The sequence below is a fragment of the Pteropus vampyrus genome, unplaced genomic scaffold (genome assembly GCF_000151845.1).
Source record: "Pteropus vampyrus isolate Shadow unplaced genomic scaffold, Pvam_2.0 Scaffold48, whole genome shotgun sequence".
Taxonomy (NCBI): domain Eukaryota; kingdom Metazoa; phylum Chordata; class Mammalia; order Chiroptera; family Pteropodidae; genus Pteropus; species Pteropus vampyrus.
Window position 1 is genome coordinate 4,985,446 of NW_011888829.1, and position 23,150 is coordinate 5,008,595.

A 23,150-nucleotide genomic window follows, 5' to 3' on the forward strand; every position below is an offset into this window, starting at 1 on the left:
ATTGTTTTTAAATTGCTCAAGCTCACACAGTTAGCAAATGATGTATCAGGAATTCCAATCTGATATGTTTAACTCCAGCTCCACATTGTTAATCAAAAAAGTTAAGACTTTGGACTTGGAATAGGTGTTCCCTGATTCCAATAAATCTTTATACTCTAGCCCATGCCTATTCTAATTATTACCTGAATCTATTAAAGAATTCACTTAATCAAGTCAACAAATATTTAAATACTATATGCATTTTACTATTCTGAATTCTTTGGAAAATTTAAAGTTTTCAATTTTTCTAGGGGCAAATAAGACTATTATTCATCAAGTTTTTAAATAAATATGTAACCTGATAATCAAAAGAGTCCTTTTATAGCATTATATGATCAACATGGTGCCAGAGGCTCTGTGAGATACAATTAATTTTCACATATAAGAAATTCAGGGATCCCAAAGTAAATATCAGTTCTACCATTAGCTTTAGCAAGACACCAAATATGAGATATGCGAAATTAACTGTTAGTTTCATAAAGCCGTTAAAATGTTCTAGAGTCGATTTCATTATTTAATAGGTGGCTAGTGAATCAACTGACATAATGCCAGAAAGGTACAGAAGCAGAGTTAGAAAGAATGGGGAAAAGATTAAGGAGCTGCGGTTAAACTATGTTAAGAAAATCTAGAGTAACATGAGTGGAATTGTGGGAACAAAATTCTTATTACCAAGTTTACTAAATAAGCAGAGAGGTAATTTGAGGTTTATTTTACCTATGGATCATGTTCCGGGTATACCAAACAGAAGGAAATGATTCCTTCAGGAGAGATGTATAGTTACGGTTTAAGTCCTGTCCAGATAAGGAACACCGGTAATTTCCTACAATCACACCATCTGGATTCAGCATGGGTACTACTTTGAAGATGAAAGTGTCCCGAAGCAACTGCGCATCACTTGAGTCTCCTAAGATAAAATCTAGGAAGCCTTTCATGATCCAAGAGCTGTTGGTTTCTCCTGGATGTACCCTTGCAGTCAAAATCACAGCCTTTTGCTTTCTTGAGTCAGCGTTCTTCAAGGGGGTAGCGATCGTTAAAACGTACACCATATTCCTAGCAATTGTGTGGCACAAGACACGGATTTTACAAAACTTTGACCGCACTGGGTCATTATTGATGCTAGAAAGGTATTCTTGTAGGTTGGTGTAGGTGTATGGATAGCAGTGAGCAAAGTAGCAGGTATCGTTGTTGTGTGGAAATTGAAATGTCCACGTGAGAGAGAAATAATGACGCCCATCTTGCCCGGGGTTGTTCCTATAATACTTGATTTGGTCTCCTATTCTCTGCCAGCCAACATTATGAGACTTAGCCTCTTTTTCAGAATAAAACAGTGGGCGCATACCCCGATTGTACAGACTAGCAGGCTTGATGAAATTGGTAATAGTGAACCTGTAGACTGTTCCTGCTTGGGTATTAGTGACTTGGAAATAGTACCACTGGGTGTGTTTGTTTGTGAAGAGGTCAGGACGCAGAGTCAACTGGTATTCATATTCTGCCCTAATACACAAAAAGGAAGAGGGAAAAAAGCACATAAAAATGTAAAAATGACATTCAAGTTTAAATAAATAAGGAAAATTATTTTATTTTTACCTACTCACAGAAAGCTTTTTTTGAGGGGGGAAGCAAACAATGTTTATTTAGGAAGTATCCTAAATAGCAAGTAATTGCAAAAGATTAAAGTTTTCTCTTTTATTTGATGTGAAACTGCTTCTAGGCAAATTCTAAAGCCTTTTTATTACTTTGCAATTCAAGAGAGCACATAAAAATGGGTGTTTGATATAAAATCATATTTTCAATATACTTATGTTTCTTATAAATGATCAAAGAAGAGTTCTTGAAATTGAATTAAAGTCCAATATTTCTCTTTTCAGACATATATTTCTACTACCTATTAGATTCTAATTCTAGAGATTTGAAATAACTATCACTGAGAATGTTTTAAAATATATATAAATTAATATGACAATAGATTACAAAATGTTAAACACTTTGAGGACTGTGTTTGATAACTATTTGTATCCCCCATATTTAGTCACTGAGAATACTTAATTAGAAGCAAAAATAATTTTACTGGTATATTACACACATAATACATATATATATATATATATATATTTTTTTTAACCTAGTTACTTATAAATTTTTTCTTTACCAAGTGACTTTCTATTATATCAGCACTATGCACTCCGTGTGTGTGTGTGTGTGTGTGTGTGTGTGTGTGTGTGTGTATAGTTATAAACAGTGACCTAGGAATATGTGAAATGAATGTTGAGAAATCTTGATAGCTGTTGAATCTAGGTGATGGGTATACGGTATTTAACAGAGAACTACATTATTTTCTGTACTTAAATATTTTCATAATAGAATTTTTTAAAAGAGTGCCCTTGGATAACATGCATGTTCCTAATGCATGTTATGGAACTCCCATCCCAAGAGCTATTCCATTAAAAAGTTTGAGAAGCACTGTATGTGTGTTCGCACACACGTGTGTGTGTGTGTGTGTGTGTGTGTGTGTGTGTGTAACACTTCATATTGGAATACTGGAAATGTACAGTACAAAAACCTCCTTAACTTTAACTCAGAGTTTTCAAAATTATTTGAACCCAGAACTTGAACCTTTCATATCTATCCCCACTATAATCTCTAATTAGCATCTGTACTCCAAAGAATTACAGTTCATTGATGGAGACTAAAACTTTAAAGTACTTAATATAGAAAATAATAAATAGTTGGTGTTCTAGCTCCTCAAATAAATATAATTAAAACCTACACTTTGACTACCTTCTGTAGATTACCACTCTCAAACCTTGCTTCAAACATCAAAGTATTGTCACAATTATCCACAGGCTGCTTCAGAGGTGTTCGGTTGCCCCCAACTCGGGAATAAACAAAACAGGGCTCTTTGTAAGCTGATGAGAGAAGAAGTCCATACATATATCAAGCCATGTCTGAACTACAGGCTATTCTGCATAGAGTTTGGAGTTACAATACAAGTGAGTGTCACTAAGAATTTTAATTTTTAAAGTAATTTGATACTAATATATAGATTTATGTTCAAGTAAGAAAATCTAAAAGTATTTAGACTAAAAAAGCAATGCTTAAAATAAATTCATGTATTTCTCACATTAAAAATTCTCATTCTGTTTCTGGTTATTATGAAGTAATTGATTCTGAACTTGCCCTTTCACTGTAAATGAATATAGAACTGAAAAAATATGAGCTCTTTTCATGTATTTGGACAACACATAGACCAGAACTATAGTACGTTCTTGAAAGAAAATAAATACATGAAGTAAGCCCATGTTTAACTCTGGCTTTCTTCCTGGAATACATTCTGACTACGTCTTAGAAAGGTGGCACTTAAGAATAGCATAACAGTCTTGCTGGGCTGAAGAGGCAAGATTGTTGCTTGAGGCTGCTGAACTTTGTGAGGCAGGGCACCAGAGAGAAGAAAGCTACATTGAAGGAGGGTCCTCAACAGTTTACATGGTGTTTCCCCAGCCCTTAGCTGAGGGCTTGGCTTTAGAAGCACAGGATAAGACTTAGCAAGACAGGAAAGAGTGCTACTCTGAGGATGAGACAATAGAGGACATGCAGTTCTAGGATATACTGGAATTCCAACATAACCAGAGTGGAAAGATTTCACTGAGCACCTCAGATATCTAATCATGACTCCCGAAAGGCTGCACATTAGGCATAAGAAACACATCTAAGAATGAGGGCATGACCTAGGACTAAGAACAAAATGAAAGGAGACCTGCCCCTATAAAAAAAAAAAATAAAACCAAGTCTGAAAGGAGCAAAATAATCTGCCAGCAATTTAACTTCCTACCAAAACAAAATTCAAAATAATTTTTAAAAAGAATATGATGCAGTCTCCTACAACATATCTTTCACAATGTCCTGCATATACTAAAAAATTATGAAACGTGCAGAGAAGCAGGAAAACATGATTCACAGTGAAACACACACACACACACACACACACACACACACACACACACACACACACACACACTCAACAGATCCCAAGATAACTCAGATGCTGGAATATATAGAGACTTTAAATATATGTTAAAAGACTTAAAGGAAAAGATAGAGATAACAAATATCAATTAATCTCAAAAAAGAAATGGAAACTATAAAAAAGATCTGAATGGAAATTCTAGAAATAAGAAGTAAAATAACTGCAAAGATTTACTTGGTGGGCTTGAGAGAAACTGAAGATTGTGAAGAAAGAATCAGTGAAATTAAGAACATATAAAAAACTCAAGAACAGAGAAGGACAAAAAATAACAAAGACTTAGGGATATGTGAGACATAGCTAGAAATCTAACATATGTATAATTGAAATCCAAGGGACAGATGAGAAAAAATAGTATGGAAAAAATATGTGAAGAAATAATGACTGACAATTTCTCAAATTGAGGGAAAAACACCTCATTAACCTGTGGATCCAAGAAGTTCAGCAAACTCCAAGCAGGATAAATATAAACATAACCAAATCTAGGCAGGTCATAGTCAAATTGCTGAAAACAGCCAAAGAGAAAAAGATACATCATAGAATATAAATTATGGCTGACCTTTTATTAAAGACAACAGGTATAACAAGACATTGGAACAATATCTTTAAAGAAACAAATCTTTGAAAGAAAAAATATCAACCAGAATTTTATATATCCAGTTGTTTGGGGGCTTCCCTCTCTTACAGCTACAGGTCTGTAAAGCATTGTCATTTTACCCTTTCAGGCCTAAGATATATAATAGTTCTGCTCTGTTGACAGTCTTATGTTGTTTCACCATCCCTTAACTCGGTCCCCTCTTTTGTAACTTTTAATAAACTTTTAAAATTTACTCCAAGTGTACCTTCCAATTCCTGACAAGACCCTGACTGACTCAACTCAGTTATTTTAGTTTTTCATCAGATCTCATTCAAGCTATGTGTGGAAGTTCTAAGGCAAGTCATGTAAATATGTGAAAGCTTAGCCATGTAAATATTTGAAATCAAATTAGGAAAATCAGGTGCTTCTCTCATTCCAGTTGTTTAAAAATATTTGAGTATATGATTTCTAGAATTGCTTACTGTATAGGAAACAATCCCTGTGATTATGTTCCATATGTTCCATGGAAGCTATTTTAATATATACTGTAAGATACAGAACCCATATTTCCTCATATGGTGCTTCAGGAGCAGCACAGTTTAGAATACAGGCTGCAGTGTCTATGTTTGATTATTAGAACACTCTATTATAAAGCAAATATGAGATTTTGCATTACTAGAGCTCTCAAACTGAAAATATTGATCTTGAGTGTTAAGAACACTCTTCTGAGATATAATCTTAGGTGTTATTTACAATGTGGGCTATTTTCCTCTTTTAAAGATGAAAATCTCAAGAAATGCATCAACTTGGAATGAAATTAAAACATGACCTATGGGAGAGGGAAGGACAGTCGCAGAGCATTCCACTGGTCTATCTTTGAAAACTGACGTGAAGCATAATTCCTTGTAAACATAAGTCTCCATTCAAACGGCCAAAATAATGTTTTATTTTAAAGTAACTTTACATAAACTATAGTACACCTTAAAGAATATAACTAGCAGTAAATCAACATTTGGATCAATATATAATGACACATCTTTATGGGGACAGGGATTTACTGATAATCTGCCATTTCTATTATAAATAGCAAAACAAATATAACTAAGACATTAACCCAGGTATCAAATTATATTTTATAGCAACATGTTTCATTATGTACCTACCATCTTCAGCTAGATAAACCACAGTATCTTCCTTGGAGTTTGGATAAAGGGGTTCTATTTCCAGGCCTGTTGGGATGTACACTGGCTCAGAATAAGGAGTCCAATCTGTAAAGAAAGAGAAAACATTACTTGAATACGACAAAAATAAAACAGGAAAATTTTATTGTATGTTTTCAAATTGTTCATTGGTAGATCTAGGCCAAAGTTTAGTATTTTATGTGGGGCCAGATTTTACCAAGGGTTCACTGGAAGTAATAATAAATATTGTCACACTGTAACAAAACCCATAACATTTCATTCACACCTTGTTCTACTATTATAGTGAGTAGTTCTTGATTATTTTGTGTCATTATAGATTTTATACTAAAGTTTCTATTTCTCCTGGATGCTTGATGCCCTTCTGACCCACCTCTGGGAATCTTGCTCCATTTTTTATTATCCCTGCATCTTCAGCCTCTTGCCTAATAATGGTTGTCACCTAAGCTTATAAACATGTTTCTTCTGTCTCCTCAAAGGCTATCCTTGGACCCTTCTTTAGCTATACCAGCTTTCCTTTTTTTCATTATTTTTAGGACCAAATTTCTTAAGCTTATCTGAACCATGCTCAAATACATATCTATATTTGACCAAATTTTTGACCATGATCTATTTGATTTACCCTAGTTGTTCCCATTTTTTAGTGGAACAATAGTTTGGCGATGACTCATTATCCTATTTCTCTTTTATTATTGGCTTATGTGTGTAAGACTGTGCTGGCTCTGGTAATAAATATATTCCAATAGAGAGAGCCGGCCTCTATGATCCCAAATATAGTTACTGAAATAGTAAGAAAAAAAAGAATTTAGTGGTGATAAACAGATATAATTGAACATTCTGAGGATTATGTGTACTACTGCTTTAGCAACAAAGTGTATTTGACATAATAGGAATCAAGTCTAGCTATAGAAAAAACATAAACTAGAACACTGATGTCAGTATGTATCACTGCACATTTTCGGGTAGCTGAACAACTCACAACCAAATAAACTGATAATAAACAATAGAGGAAATTATAACTAAAAAGTGAGCCTCTCATTAGTTGAAACCCTTAGTCAACTCAAACCAAAATTAATCGTGAATTGATAACAGCATTGATTCTGAAAATTTGGGGAATTTCAGCTATTTGCTGAATTTTGTGTATGCTTACTGTCACAAATTGAATGACAGCCAGACATTTGGGTTAAAAAATTAGAGATTTCAAAAATTTGTTTATGCTCTTATTTAACTATTTATTAATAAACAGTCCTTATAATAAAAAATATGAAACTCTATCATTAGAACGGGAGAAAGAACCTGTACAATAGGGTCCAGTTTGCAGCTTATCAAAAAGTACCTTCCTTAGGTCAAATGGTAACTCTATGTTTAACTTTATGAAAAAATGTCAAACTTTCCCAAAGTAGCTGCATGATCTTATATTCCCACCATCAGAATATGAGGATTCTAATTTCTCAATATTCTCATCAGCACTTCTTATCTGATTTTGATTCTAGTCATCCTAGAGGGTGTAAAGTGGTTATCTCATTGTGGCATTAATTTGCATTTCTCATGAATATCTTTTCATGTGTTTATCTTCTTTGGAGAAATGTCTATTCAGATCATTCACACATTTTTAATTGAATTGTCTTTTTACTGTGAGTTGTAAGAGCTCTATATGTCCTTTATCAGATAGTTTGCAAATATTTTCTCCTATTCTGTGAATTGTATTTTCACTTTCTTGATAGTTTTCTTTGAAGCACAAAAGTTTTAATTTTGATGAAGTATAATTCACTCATATTTTGTTGTTGCTGTTGCTTGCACTTTTGGTGTTATAGCCAAGAATCCGTTGCCAAATCTAAAGTCATGAAGATTTACGTCTTTGTTTTCATCTAAGAGCTTTATAGTTTGGCTCTGACATTTGGGTTTTGACTCATTTTAAGTTAATTTTTTTTTATGGTGTGAGGTAAGGGTCAAACTTCATCTACAATGCATGCAGCTATCTACCCAGTTGTCCCAGTACCATTTGTTGAAAAGACTATTTTTTTCCCTATTGAATAGACTTGCCACCCTTGTTGAAAATCAGTTGATCACAAACACATGGTTTATTTCTGAACTTTCAATTTGATTCATTGATCTGTATGCCTATCTTCATGGTAGTACAACATTGTCTTGGTTATTGTTAGTTTGTAGTTCTGAAATTGAGAATTCAGTCTCAAATTTGTTTTTTGTCAAGATATATCTATCTATCTATATCTATTTGCTATTCTAGGTTCTTTGAGTTTCCATATAATTTTAGGATCAGTTTGAATTTCTACAAAGCAGGTAGTTAGTATTCTGATGGAAATTGTACTGAATTGGTAGATTCTTTTGGGGAGGACTGCCATTATAATCCTAACTCTTCCGATCCATGAACATGGGAGTCTTTTCATTTATTTAGATCTTCTTTATTTTTTTCTTTTAACAATGTTTTATAGTTTTCAGAGTATAAGTTTTATATTTCCTTTCTTAAATTTATCCTTATATTCTTTTGAAACTATTGTAAATGAAATTGTTTCCTTAAGTTCATTTTAGTATTGTTCATTATGAGTATAGAAATATAATTAATTTTTAAAATATTAATCTTATACCTTTCAACCTTGCCAAACTCATTTATTAGTTCTAATAATTGCTTTTTTTTAGTGGATTGCTTAGGGTTTTCTATTACTAATTCAATATCTTTACTTATTATATGTCTATTTAGATTTTTCTATATCCTCTTGAGTAAGTTTTAGTAGTTTTATCTTTCTAGGCATTTGTCCATCTCATATAAGTTATCTAACTCATTGGCATTCCTTATTAGTCTATACCTGGTTCTCATTTAATTTGGTAATTACATTCTTTTATTTTTTAGACACAGACTTCTCAGAACAGTTATATACATCCTCCAAGTTTAGAATACTCAAGGCTTTGAAACTGTTCTCAGTTATAGTAGTGAGTTTGTTCTAGACTTGAGTTATCTGCGATAAAGCTTTACATAACTTCTTTTTAACAAGGGTATCCAAAATGTAGGTACTTCTTCAAAAGGCTTCAGAGCACATACGAAAGTGCAGTAGTGCTAAGGGATCACTTAATTTTGCTTTAAGGCAGACTATGTGACTTTATTAAGCAATTGCCAGGATAAGCCATTTCCATATGCAGCATCACATATCAGTTCAAGTTAGATCGCTGTTACATAAACAAAAGAACATTTAGAAGGCCATGCAAAATTACAGTTTTTGCATACCCTGCCAGTTGCCCTCTCAATGTTCACTTTTTTGTTGTTGTTTTTACCTCTGAAAACTTGACTTTATCAGAATTGTAATGAGTTCCACTAAAACTCTCAATTTTCCAGGCTTCTCTGTGGCTAGGAGTAGCCACATGATATAAAACTGGCCAATAAGATGTAAAAAATACTGGTGAAATTTTTGAGAAAGCTGCTTTCCTCATAAAAAGGGAATCATCTGGCATGAACATTTTACCCTTTGCCTGTCTTCATCCTTTTGTATTTTCTTCCTCTTAACAATATCTCCCATAAAGCAAAATTTTTAATTTTCATAAAATCCAATTTATCGATTTTTCATTTTATTAATCATGTTTTTGGTGTTGATTCTAAGAACTCCGTGCTTTGCTCTAGATTGTGAAGATTTTTTTTCTATTTTAAAGTTTTATAATTTTATGTCTTACAAATAAGTCTGTGACCAGTTTGAATTAATTTTTTGTATAAAGCACTAGACTTAGATTGAAGTCTTTTCTTTTTTTTTTGACCTATTAGTGTCTAAAACTTGAAGAAAATGTTAACTTTCCTCCATTGAATTGCTTTCTCACTTTTGTCAAAAATCAGTTGGGCATGTCTATGTGGCTCTATGTCTGGATTCTCTATTTTGTTCCACTGGTCTATATATATTCCTCCACTAATACCCCAGGGCCTTGACTACCGTAGCTACATAAAAGGTCTTGAAATCAGGTAGGCTGATTCCTTCTATTTTATGCCTTTTTTTTTTTTTAAATTCTAAGTCCCTTCACTTTTCTGTATAAATTTTAGAATAATCATGCCTTATCTATCAAAATAATCTTGATAGGAATAGCCTGGAACCCATCAATTTGGAGAACTGACAGCTTTACTATATTGAGTTTTCCAATCCACAAACATGGTATAATTCTTGATTTATGTAGATCTTCTTTGATCTCTTTCATTAGCATTATACACGTCTTATCCTTATTTTAAGCACACGTCTTATCCTTATTTTGTTAGATTTACATCTAAGTATTTATAATGGTAATGTTCTACGTTGTGGTAGGAGTTTGGATTACACAGATGTATGCATTTGCTAAAATTCATTGACCTACACATTTCATTGAACATAATATTTCATTGAACATAAAATTTGCCTCAAAAATAAAAAAGAATCATAAACAAAGATTACACTCTAGCTAATAATATGCTAACATGTTAGAGGTGAAATGTAAGGATGTCTGCAACTTACTTTGAAATAAATAAAAAATTGAGGTAGTAGATGGGTAGAGAGAGGAATGGATAGTTGGCTACATATGTGATAAATATGGCAAATAATTGATAATAAAAATCTAGCTGGTGAGTTTTGAGTGTCCCTGTACAATTCTTTCAACTTCTCTCTATATTTGAAATTTTTCATAATAAAAAATTAGGAAACAAGAAGTTAAATACAAAAATAAAGGTTAAATAAAAACCACCAAAATAAACTTAAATCTGATGTATAAAAAAATCATAAATTAATGAATTAGAAAACAATACAACAGAACTAATAAATATATTCAAACATTGATTATTCGAAGAAACTAACAAGATAAATCCCACTAACATAATCAGAGGAGAAGAAAATAAGAATGCAAAAAATACTTAACATAAAATATTAGAACAGAGGGAAAAAAAATCCCATATAGTCAAAGGAAAGTATAATAATTACAAGAAAATACTTTGACTAAATCTATGTACATGAATTAAAAATCCTTTATGAAAGCATTATTTTTCTAGGAAAATATAAATAACCAAAACTGTCCCTGGAATAGGTAGAAATCCTAAACAGAACTAACAAAGAAGAACAGAAGTTTTACAATAAAAATATTCTCTGTAGTTCTAAAACAACAATAATAAGTATATCCAGACTGTTTTAGGGGAAGTCTATCAAATTTCAAAGAACTATTACAGTTTTATTCAAACTGTTTTAGAATATAAGGAAGACTTCTGAATAATATTTATACTAAAATCTAAAAAAGTACAAAAGTAGAAAATTACAAATTTATCTTAGTTATGAACATTAAAGCAAAAATCTTTTATAAAATGTCAGCAAACAGAATTTAGCAACACACAAAATACACAATGACTAACTGCAGTTTATTCCAATAATATACAGCTGGTTCTATATTAAGTAAGCTACCAGTATAATTCACTAAAGTAAAACACCAAATGAGAACATTATGATACTTTCCATAGATGTTAGAAAGGCATTTAATAAAATTTAGTAATTATTCCTGGTAAAGTTTCTTAATAATACAAGAATAAATGGATACTTCCTTAATAGGATCAAAAGCAAATTTATTTCAAATGATAAGCCAATTGTTTGCTTAAAGAGAAAACACTAACAGCATTCTCATTAAAATGAGGAAACCAGATGAATGTAAAATTATTAAGTATTTTTCTGAAAGTACAAATCAATTCAGTCAAGAAAAAGAAGTATGATGTATAGACATTAGAAATGAGATTTAATTACATCATTACTAGATGATACAATTGTATAACAAGCATATATACAACAACTTAAAAACTAGAAAAAAAGAGGTGGAAACTTTGAAAATTAATACACAAAACTTAACTTTACTCTACAAAACAAGTTAGAAAGTAATATGCAATAAAGATTCTATTTAAAATAAAAACAAAATAAGGCAACAAATGAACAAGACAAACACAGAGACTCATGGACACAGACAAGTTTAGTGTTTACCAGAGGGAAAGTGGGCTGGGGGCAGGTAAGGGTAAAAGGAGTCAAATATATAGTGATGGAAGGAAATTTAACTTTTGGGTGTGAACACACAGTGCAATATACATAAGATGTTATTACTGAACTAAAACCTATATAATTTTCTTTACCAATGTCACCCCAATAAATTTAATAAAAAATAGCAACAAAATAAAATACCTAACAATAAAACTTAGAAAAGGTACAGGAAAAAATTTTAAACTATACTAAGGGAGAATAAGGAAAACAAGAATAAATAGTGAGACATACCTTGTTCTTGGCTAGGAAGATGCAATATTGTAAAGATGTCACTCTTTCTTAATCTATAACTGTAATGTGATCACAATAAAGTTACCAGTATTAATTTTGGGACAACCAGGAAAGCTTATTTTAAATTCCATATAGAAATACAATAAGGCAAAAAGTAGCTAAGAAATTGGAAATTTTTTAAAAAATAAAAGGAATGACGGGGAACTAAGTTTATCGCATATCAAAATTTATAGTTTTAAAGCTATAGCATTAAAGGTTTTTGAGCACCATAATGAATAGACAGGTTAATGGAATAGAATTCAAAATTAGACCTAGGAGTTTACTAATAATTGTAGCATTTCCAATCAGCAGTCGAAAAATAATTTAATAATTTTGTTGGAACAACTGGTTAGACAGTTAACAGAAATGGACTGGGAGCTCATTTCTTGCATCAAAATGGATTGATGGAAAAAATTTAATCATAAAAAATACAACTTGAAAAGTGCTAAGAGAAACATGAGAATTTCAAAATCCAGAAGCCATAGCAAAATGAGACAAAGTGATGACATAAAAATTAAAAATTTCTACTTGACAAAAATAAAAGGCAAATGACAACCAGAAAAAAATATGCAACATACATGATATAGTAAGCCAATCTCCTGAATAAATATATAGAGCACTTGCAAATCAAGAAGGAAATGAAAAGTACAACTAGCAACAAAATGGGCAAATATTTTTATCAGTTTACATAAAAAGTCAAAAGATACACCTGTACGTCTTCTTTGGAAAAACATTTATTCAAGTTCTTGGCCCATTTTAAAATCTGGTTATTAGCTTTTTGGCTCTTGAGCTGTAGAAATTCCTTACATATTTTAGAGATTAACTTCTTATCAGATATATGGTGTGCGAATATTTTTCCCATTCCATCGGTTGCCTTTTCACTGTGTTGATTATTTCCTTTTCTGTGCATCAACTTTTTAGTTTGATGATGTCTCATTTCTTTATTTTTGCTTTTGTTGTAGGAGCTTTTGGTGTTATATCTATGATGTCATTGCCAAGAACAATGTCATTAGCTTTTCTCCTATGTTTTCTTTTAGGAGTTTTACAGTTTCAAGTCTTATGTTTAAGTCCTTAATCCATTATGAATTGATTCTTTTTGTATGCTGTAAGAAAGGGGTCATCCAATTTTATTCTTGTGCATGTGAATATCCAATTTTCTCAACAACATTTGTTGAAGAGACTATCCTTTCCCCATTGTGTATTCTTGGCAATCTTGTCAAAGATCAGTTGAGCATACATATGCGGATTTATTTCTGGGCTTTCTAGACTGTTCCAATTCTTTTCCAAATGTCCATCCTCATGCCAGTATCATACTGTTTTGATTACTGTAGCTGTGTAATATATTTTGAAGTCAGGAAATGTGATGCTTCTAGTTTTCCTCTTCCTTCTCAAGATTTGGTTATTTGTAGCCTTTTGTGGTTCCAGCTGAATTTTAGAGTTGTTTTCCTATTTCTGTAAAAAAACGTCATTAGGATTTTGACAGGGATTGCATTATCAGCATCACTGATCTTCAGGGAAATGTTAATCAACACCACAGTGAGATATCATCTCACACCTCTTGGGTGGCTATCATCAAAAACAAAAACAAAAACAAAAAACAAACCAAAAGAAAAATGTTGGCAAGGATGTGGAGAAATTGGAATTGAACTGAAATGTAAGAATAACTACACACCAGTTTCCAAAGACTTCATATAAAAAAAGAATGTAAAATATTTTGAATATATTTGGGTTAAATAAATATATTTTTGAAATCAATTTCACTTGTTTCTTTTTATCTTTTGAAATGTGGCTACTAGAAAATTTAAAATTATATATCTCTATCATTATATATTCCAACATTATATTTCTGTTGGAATAAACACCATGAGTCTCTTTATTAAAATCAAGGTTGGCAAAGTAAATTTACTAATGTTTGAGTCCCCAAAACTGCTAAGAACATACCAATATGCTGGACTTTTTCATCAATGACCTCACAGTGGTATGGCCACCGTGTTGGGCTCAGCGGACCAGAAGAAGAGACACCATATAAATCTCGTGGTTCACGAAGACGAGGCACCCATCTCCCTAGCTGATATTCCAATAGTATCTGTGTTGTCCGGGGGAAACATGGGTCACTAATGGGGTCAGCTGAAAAAAGATTCAAACACAATCATGAGTGATAAGAAGCAAAGCATGGAAGAGTATAGCGAGTTGACACCATTAATTTGTGAATATTTGTGGATGTAATTATAAATATTTTATAACTCATGGCATTTTAAAAACAAAAGTACTAATTAAACTTTGTAACGACTAATCTTCACAGTAGCTAAAAACAATTGCTGACCTCAAATATTACTAATTTATGCTAAATTCACATGGCTACTGCAAAAACATTTTGGATTTTGACAGGGATTGCATTTGTTTCTTGCAGTTTTCCTAGCAAACTGTTTATTGTTGAGTCATGTTAAAAACCACACTGAGGCAACTATTCATCTAATGGGTTAAATACACCTACTGACTATGTTTCCTCACCACCTACTAGTACCATCTTCTCAAAGGCTGAACTCTCATTCACGACTTTTTCTCAGTTCTCATTCTAGGGCCACTATGTGACATCACCCCAGGAACATAATTCACATAGAATATAATGGGGTTAGTGCAGAGGCCCCCTCTCTTTCAATGGGATAACTGGGACATCAATTAGATGTTGATAATCACCCCTCCTTAAGCTCGTTTCCTTTGTCTTTTAAGATGCTACCCATCCTGGTTTTCTCTCTACCTTTCACATACTTGATTACATTTGTCTCAGTGACTCCTCTCGCTCTTCCATCTCTAAAATGTGGCTTTTTACTCAGATTTAGTTCTTGGCTGTTTCTGTACAATAGCAGATAAAGCAACTGGAGTCAAACAAACAGTTCTACTCTACTACTTTGTTTCTATATGATTTTGGTTGGCCAATGTAGCCTCTTTGAACATAAATCTTACTATAGGTAAATAAGAAATGATATTACCTTCCCTTACTACTTCTCAGGGTTGTTATATAAATCCACTTATTTGAAAATTATTAGGCATCTAGTGTTTCATTATGTGAATAAACCACATTTTTTGAATTTACAGTATGACTCAAAAATGGCAAGGCATTATTAGTGATTTATAAATTAAGGAACAAAATTAGATACATACCTCATACTATTTATAAATGTAAATTATAGAGAAATTAAATACCAAAATTCAAACAAGTGCATAAAAGTAAAGAAAACAGATAATTATATTAATAATCTTGGGATAGAGAAGGCCTTTGTAGCTTAAACAAATATAAAAATAAAGAGCCACAAGTGAATAATGATAAACTTAAGATCAGAATAATTCTAAACAATGAAAGCAATGTAAACAAAGTTAACAAAGGATTACTATGAATGAGAAATTCATAACACAAGGGAAATAAGTAGACAAGCAAATGAAATAATTCTCAATTTCTTTAGCGATCAAGGAAATGTTAGTTAAAACAGTGAGTTACCTCCTTTTTTCCAACAGACTGGGAAATTTTAAAATTAAAAAAAGGCGGAAGGGAGAAGTCCACAAAATAGTACTACAAATATTCTGAGTATGGGTATAGATATGTGTACAAATAAGAAAAAAGTCTAGAAGGATAAAACCAAACTGAGAATAGTGGTTATGTCAAAAGTAAAGATTTTAAGATGGTGGTAAAAAAGACTAAGTAAATAAATGCTTTATCTTCAACTTCAAAATATCTGTGATAGATATGTGAATATTTGGAAGAAATACTTTAGTGTATATTTGAAAGTACAACTCTAAATGTATAAATTTGAAACTATACATCAAGATTCCCACATACATGTACATTTGCAAATTAATGACTATTAAGGAGACTCTTTATACAGGCACACTTCATTTAAATAATTTCCAAAACATTGCGTCCAGTATAACTCGAGTCATATTGTAAATGCTTTTAAAGACTGTTATTTAAAGAAATGCCAAGGTAAATTCTTATGTTAAGTCCTTTACAAAGAATTGACACTTGCACTTAGCTTTATTAAAAGTCAGGTTTACCTAAAACAAACGTTAAGAGTTTGAACTCCAAAAGATTCTTACAAAAAATGAATACATTTCTCTTTTCTTATCCAACAACGGAATAATAATGCCCTATATTATTCACTATGACTTTTTTATAGTTTCCTCAGCTTCTTATTTTTCATCCACTTTTCATCATAAAGAGAAGGAAGAATATATGGGTAAATTCAAACCTGTTAAAAGTGCACACTGGTGGAGATCTTCACTTACAAATTTCATGAAGGAATCCTCATCCTAAAACAAGAGTTTAAAAATATTTCTCTTTGAAAAATCAACAGTCCAAAACCACAAAAATTTTTAAAATATACACTCTACAAAAAAAAAAAAACACATATCTAAAATATAAAAAAAAAAAAAAAAAAAAGATTATTATGGGCTATTAAAGCACCCAACACTTCAAATATCCTGAAAGTTTTCATCTTTCAGTCTTCTTCCACAGGGTAAGGTCATATTAATGACTGTAGAAAAAAAGTAAAGTTTAAAGATTCTTGGTAAACTTGGCAAAACCATTTAAATTAAGAATAACAAAAATTAACAAAAAGAAAAAAAAACACAGAAAACCATAGATTTGAAGTGTTATACATCATTTTGCGGCACTTATTTGGGGATCTTAACTTACTAACATGATAATTTATACTTTACTAAAATGTGAATAAAATCTCTCATAAGTATGTATTAGAATTAGAAAAAATATTTTTAAATACTGCATTTTGTACCCCTCCCCCCTTTTCTACCAAGTTCTTTGTTACATCAGAGCCTCATTAAACCCATTATGGTGATACACTGTAGGTTTAGAATATATGAGGTTCCAGCATTGTGATACATACTATAATGAACATGGTAGAATTAGTACACACAAGAAAATAAGTGGGCATGAATTAAAAAAACGAAACCCTAATAATGGTTTAATATACACATTTTAATAAAACTCAGAAGGATCTCACCCAATTTTATTTTTTCAGAAAAATTATCAGTATAGGTTCTCTTTTTAGATAAGGCATACAGCACACAGTAATATCTTCGTTTTCAAATTATTTTCCAACTTCGATGACAAGTAATTTAAATGTCCAATTGATTTTTTACATCTAATTGATTTTATAATATTTTTACTGAGAATCTATATTTTATAACACAAGTTTTATCTTAAGTAAGATAAGGTTGAGAAAAACATACTGATTCATCTTCATCACTGATTGTTCCGTCTGAATAGTCTTCTTTTTCTGAGTCTTCTGACATTTCTTTAGTATTTGGCTTGAAATTTCTTTTATTATGTAGGTAGGCTGTAAAACAATTTATAAAGAACTTATTTGACAGTTTTCTCTTTAAATTGAAAGTGTTTATTAGATTAGATGAGTACCTAAAACTATATTCGATTGTATTTAATTAGCAACAGCCTTCTCTAAAAACTAAGTTAATTAGGTCATAGCTAAATAAACCTTCAATTCCAAAGATTTGAAGAAATTTTCCATTTCTATAAGAGACCAAATCACAATAAAATATAAATCAAGTAAACAGTTTAATCGAAAAAGAATCTCCAGGGTACGCAGCCAAATCGTTTACACCCTATATTTACAATTAAATACCACAGAGCGATATCAAGTTCAGAATAATCCTGAGGCATTAAAAATATCACGAATCAAAGAAAAATAACGGTCCCTAATCCGGCAAGGAAAAAGGAACAAAAAAAATTTTTTCCGCCTAAATTTCAAATGAAAAAGAAGTCAAAAGCCTGCAAAAAAATTTTTTTCTCTTTATATTTTGGTTAATATTCTTTAAATACTATCTCTGTTCTAACATTCAATTATATTTGTCTTACTGAAATTTCAGTAGCTTTCAGAAGGTTGTATTGGCAATGAGCATTTTCTCTCCCATGCAAGTATCCTCCTAAGTGGTCATTATTAAGGCCGTGGAATAACAGAAATTCCTTGTTAAGATTCTCTTATTTTTGAAAGACCAAAGGATCTGACCAATTTCGAATCTAATGGTTTAAGCTCCTCTCCACGAAAAGCCTGTTCAGGAAAAAGAGTGCATAGAAGACAGTCCAAGCTCGATAGCCAATAACTACAAATGCAACAGAGAAGTCTGTCTTATTAAGACCTTCGGTACTAACAGACTTAAGTTTCAGCCTGGGGATCACAATTCCAAATCTGAGAAACTGGATTGGCATAAATCTCGATTCTATTTTTTTTCACAGAAGCATGTGAGGCACACACCAGTGCTAGAGAGTACGTACAAGGGTCCCAAGGTCTGGGTGGTTCTTACTAAATGCTATTCTTGTTAATTGTTAAAATGTAGGCACAGTATTTTGCAGGTGTAGCTGTAACCTGATGAGCTTGATGAGAACTCGACCAGCTAAGTTTAGCCAACAGCAAAGAAGTCGACATATAATTAATTAATCAGAGTGTATACAAGCAATGGCTAAGCCACCCTTTAGTGAGCCAGAACTTTGGATGTGAATCTTCCACTTTCTTCACTTGCTGCAATTAAGTAAAATTACCTAGTGACAATCGCTTCTAGTTCTTGAATAGAACACCCCAAGCAGCAACCCCTTGAGTTGGGTACCAACTGGCAGACTTGCTATAACCCGAGCTTCAGGAAAGACAGACAGACACAGACAGGCCGACCGCGCACGCACGCACGCGCACACAGTGATCTAAGGGGCGCTCCGAGTGTATCTTCCACAGCTGAAGCAGAGGAAGCAAAAGCAGGTGAACCTAGGCAGGTCCGCTGACTTTCTTAGTAGGAAGAACGATTAAGCCACGATTCGTGCCATCAAAATGTTCCTCCCACGCTCACAACTGGATGTGGCAGTGTGGGCAAGAGCTCATTTTCCGGGGCGCGGTCCGTCCACGCGCACTCGTTTCCCGCAGGAAGCGCCCGGCCCGTGATTTCCTTTCCTTCAGAAGCGGGGACTTCACTGTCCCGCCTCGGCTGGCCTCTCGTCCCCGCCCAACCCCCGCCCCGAGTCGTCCGGCCAGGGGAGTTGTCCCTTCGGTGAGGGAAGCGGCCCGAGGTAACTACGGTCGAGTTTAACAGCCACAGCCACGCCCTTCATCCAGAGGCAGGGCCGCTCGTTACCAGAGCAACGGGACCAACCTCGCGAGATTTCGGCATCCCTCGGGAATCACCAAGCGACCTGCAAGGAGGGAAGGACCCTCTGTGGGATTTCGGCTAGAGAAAGGAAGACCCCGGAGGATGACGGGAGCTAGGGGCGGAGAGAATCCTGAGCTGGGCGAGAGTGGCTCTCGGGGCTAGGGCTGGCGAGGGAATTTAGGCGTGGAGAAGACGGGACAGTGATTTTTGTCCTTAGGTTCTGCACGAAGGTTGTTTGCCGTGACCCTTCTCCGTCGTGGAGGAGGCAGTAAGAACATCTTGGTTAAGACGGGTGTTAGTTGGTTTTTATTTGTACCCCACACTGAGTTAGTTGCATGCTGCACTATTGTGTGACTGATCTTTATTCGATTCGGAAATGAAATTTTTCTCTTTATTAAACATACTTGATAGAGGAGTCATAGATATCCTAGGGTGAGCTCTCAAGATTCTTATCAGCTCAGAGATTCTTTAAATACAGTAATCGTTAGGTAACATGGAACACTTGTCTTGTGCGGCACCATGCAAATCACTTTGCATGTATTATCTAATTAAATATGATCTTCCCATAACAGACTTAGACATTATTCTTGTACGTCCCATCTTGACTCCCCACCCCGATCTTTAGCTCTGGTGAATAATTGAATATATTTGGAACAGTTTTTCCAGTGTAACTGAAAAAATGTCTCTAGATGCTTGATGCCCACGTGGGGTGTTACAACATGTCATGAGATTTTTAATATTGTAGAAATGGAGATAATGGACTGTAGCAACTTTGAAAGAAAGGACAAAGCAATTTGGCTTAAGCATAGAAATAAGTTAATATCCTCTCTTCAAATTTTGTAAGTTTCTGAAAAATAACAGCTTTTTTTTTTTTTTTGAGGTCAGCAATTTAGAAATTTGGACCTTCCAGAAGAAGACATAGAGCATATATTAGATCAAACTCTTTTAACAAATAGTTAACCTTTTATAGTTGTAACTTCTTTTCTGTCATGCATATATCACTAAAGGTGACATGCACAGAGAATTTTTGTATATTGAATCCATTTTTTTTGTTGGATTTTAGGGTCATGATTGCGAGCCATACGATGTCACGTACACGGTGAAGCTGCAAGAAACGATACAACCAGGTTACACAAGAAATTAATGACAGAGTTGGGACTTAAGTCTCATGATATTTAGTTCAAATATTTACATGATCACATTACATGATTCCTTATATAGCCAGTTTCTACATTTGGGAAGGCAACTTTAGCCCTGCAACAACTGTTCCTCCTCCAACATTTTTGTGAATTTATTTGTTGCAAACCTGCAGTATAAAATATAATAAAAGTAGAGTAAGAAAGGAGGGAAAAAAACAAAACAATACTCCAAAAGGCACAATTACCAGTGTGGGAATCAGGAAGAAAGTTCACTTTGGCAACACGGCAAATGTAAGTTGCATTAGGGATATAATTTATTTTATTTTGTGTGATTATGTCATTTTGAATTTGTTGAACAGAGACTTAAATGAGAATATGAAGTGACCAGGGTAGAGTTATTTATGACATCACAAGTTATTGATTACGTGACAGGAGAAGTCTTGTCACAATTTGGTTGAGGAAGCCATACTAGGTCCTGGGAGCCCTGGAGTCATCCTTCTAGTACTCGTCTTGGTCTTTCTCAGACTATTTGAATCTAGGATGTCCCGGCATAGGAACACACCTCTCAAACTGTTTTTAAGCTCAAATCTTGAGATCCGTCCCAGTCAGTCAGCTTATCAAAACTCAGCCCAAGAATCATCTCCATAGTGAAGCCTTTCCTAATTCCTCTATCACTGGTAGAATCAGTTTGTATTATTAGTTTATAGAATTTGTGTAAATTGGGGACAATAGTGAAGCATCATTCTCCTAAACACTTGGAAGTGAGGTAGGAAGAATGCCCCCTGCTTGCTCAGCAAAAATTGGGTGGTATAAATCACCTCAAAAGAGAGAGACCGGTTCCCAGGCTCAATGTGAAGTCTCACGACAAAAAACACGAAATAGTCTCCACAACCTTCCCCCACCCCCTCGCCTGCCACCACTACCCCAAACTGCTTCTGAGTTGTGCAACAGTGAAATCCCCTTTTCCATGGAGGACACATTTCTGTAACTTGGGTTTTGTTATTTAAGATTTCATTCTGGAATTTTGTATTAAGAACATTTTAAAATTCACTTTCAAACTCAAAACCTTCCTCATCTACTCTTCCTTGTCGGTGCCAGTTCCTCATTGTGTGAGGATGAGCAGGGACTGGGGAAGAAAAGGGCAAAATATCTCCTTAACTGAGATATTTGAGTCGAAGTCTACAAGGTCGGTCTCAAATGCTGTTCTTGCTTTTTGTGGGTTTCATGAGGAGGGTGGTGGCTCCAAGCTGGCCCTGATAAGTGGCTCTCTTCAAGGCATGCTCTTATACAATAACAATCTCTGGTGAGAGATTGAGGGGACTGGAAGTTAGGAACGTGGGCTCAGGAGCCAACAGCCTGGGGTCAAATATTCTGCCACTTAACCCATTTCCCATTTGCCCTGTGAATACTCTGTGGCGCTTGTGGCTGCAGCGTTTAGATGACTTGCTGATTACAGTCCTAACCTCACTCCCAAAGTTTGCCACCAAATATCTTGCTTTTATTATTATTTTATCACTCTAGTATCTATCGTCTTTGGAAACACATGACATCATTCTATTTTTAGCATTCTGTTTTTAATAGCGGTATTTCCATTTACAAAATATAGTAATTCTCGATCTCTGAAAATGGCAAATCCTAGAAAATGTGGCATTCGTATGCATGATGTTAAATTAATGCTGGCAGCGAGCTGCCTTTTTTTTTCTAAATGGGAAAAGGATTAATAGCCGTATGACCTTGAGCAATCTTTTTAACTTCTCTATGCTTTAACTTATTTACATGTAAAGTGGGAATAACACGGTAGTACCTATCACGTAGGGTTGTTGTGAGGATTAAGTGAGTGAATAACATATGAAATGCCTGGAACTTGCTGAGGGCCCAATAAATGTCAGCTTTCATTACCTTGACCAGCTCACTTCCAATTGGTGGTAATGACACCATATCCCTCTGATATTTCGGCGTCTACTCAACCGTGCTGCAGTGACCCCTGTGTTCCTATAGAGTGTCACTAACGATGTAGGTTGAAAACTAGCTAAGGAAGTAATCTTTTGTTCTACATGATTATAGTTCTTCTGCACAATTTTTATATTAGTACCTTCGGTAAGAGATTATTGAATGAATTTTATTTTTTTTTTAATCTAGGTAGAAATGACCGCTTGAGACTTCTAAAATCTATTTTCATGACACACTTTTTTTTTTTTTGGAAAATTATATTTCAAGATAACAAAAGCTGACATCACTAAAAGCATGCTTTGGCAAAACTCTGCTATTAAATCTGTATTTGAGTAAAGAGGCCAACATTCTTTATGGAGCTGAGGTTCAGGGCTGGGTCGATACAGGAATTATAAATCTGGTAACGAAAATGTCATAAAACAAATGAACCTGTCAGAACTCTTTAAGAACTCTACAGAAATTGACAGCAGTACATCTAGCAGTTTATATATCGGGTTGGTCAGGAAGTCATCACCTCATCACTTACCAAGCACCATTATGTGTAGAGCCCTGGGTATACCTCTGGGGGCACAAAACAATATAAGGCAAATATTTTTTTTTTCTCTTATTACCCCATGCTGAAGTGTTCTGCCCTCCCTCTAAACACTGAATTATGTAGTACATAATTCTTTGACAATTATGTACTAAAGCCTTGTGATATTTTATCTCTAAATTCTTGAATTGTTACTCAATATTTTGTAACTTTTCACGTCTATCATTTAT

The 23,150-nt window shown here is 33.7% G+C and overlaps 1 protein-coding gene across 1 annotated transcript in view; it reads right to left on the reverse strand.

Annotated features, from left to right (window-relative positions):
• Positions 1-19,284, reverse strand: part of AGBL3 (ATP/GTP binding protein like 3) — a 52,810-nt gene extending 33,526 nt beyond the window's left edge. The window contains exons 1-7 of the mRNA XM_023530297.1: positions 18,440-19,284; positions 17,380-17,486; positions 16,380-16,440; positions 14,077-14,262; positions 5,801-5,905; positions 2,807-2,945; positions 754-1,533 (exon numbers count right to left, since the gene is read on the reverse strand). Coding sequence (XP_023386065.1) covers positions 754-1,533; positions 2,807-2,945; positions 5,801-5,905; positions 14,077-14,262; positions 16,380-16,440; positions 17,380-17,442 — 1,334 coding nt within the window. The 5' untranslated portion in view covers positions 17,443-17,486; positions 18,440-19,284. The remainder of the gene's footprint in view (positions 1-753; positions 1,534-2,806; positions 2,946-5,800; positions 5,906-14,076; positions 14,263-16,379; positions 16,441-17,379; positions 17,487-18,439) is intronic.
• Between the last annotated feature and the right edge of the window lie 3,866 nt (positions 19,285-23,150).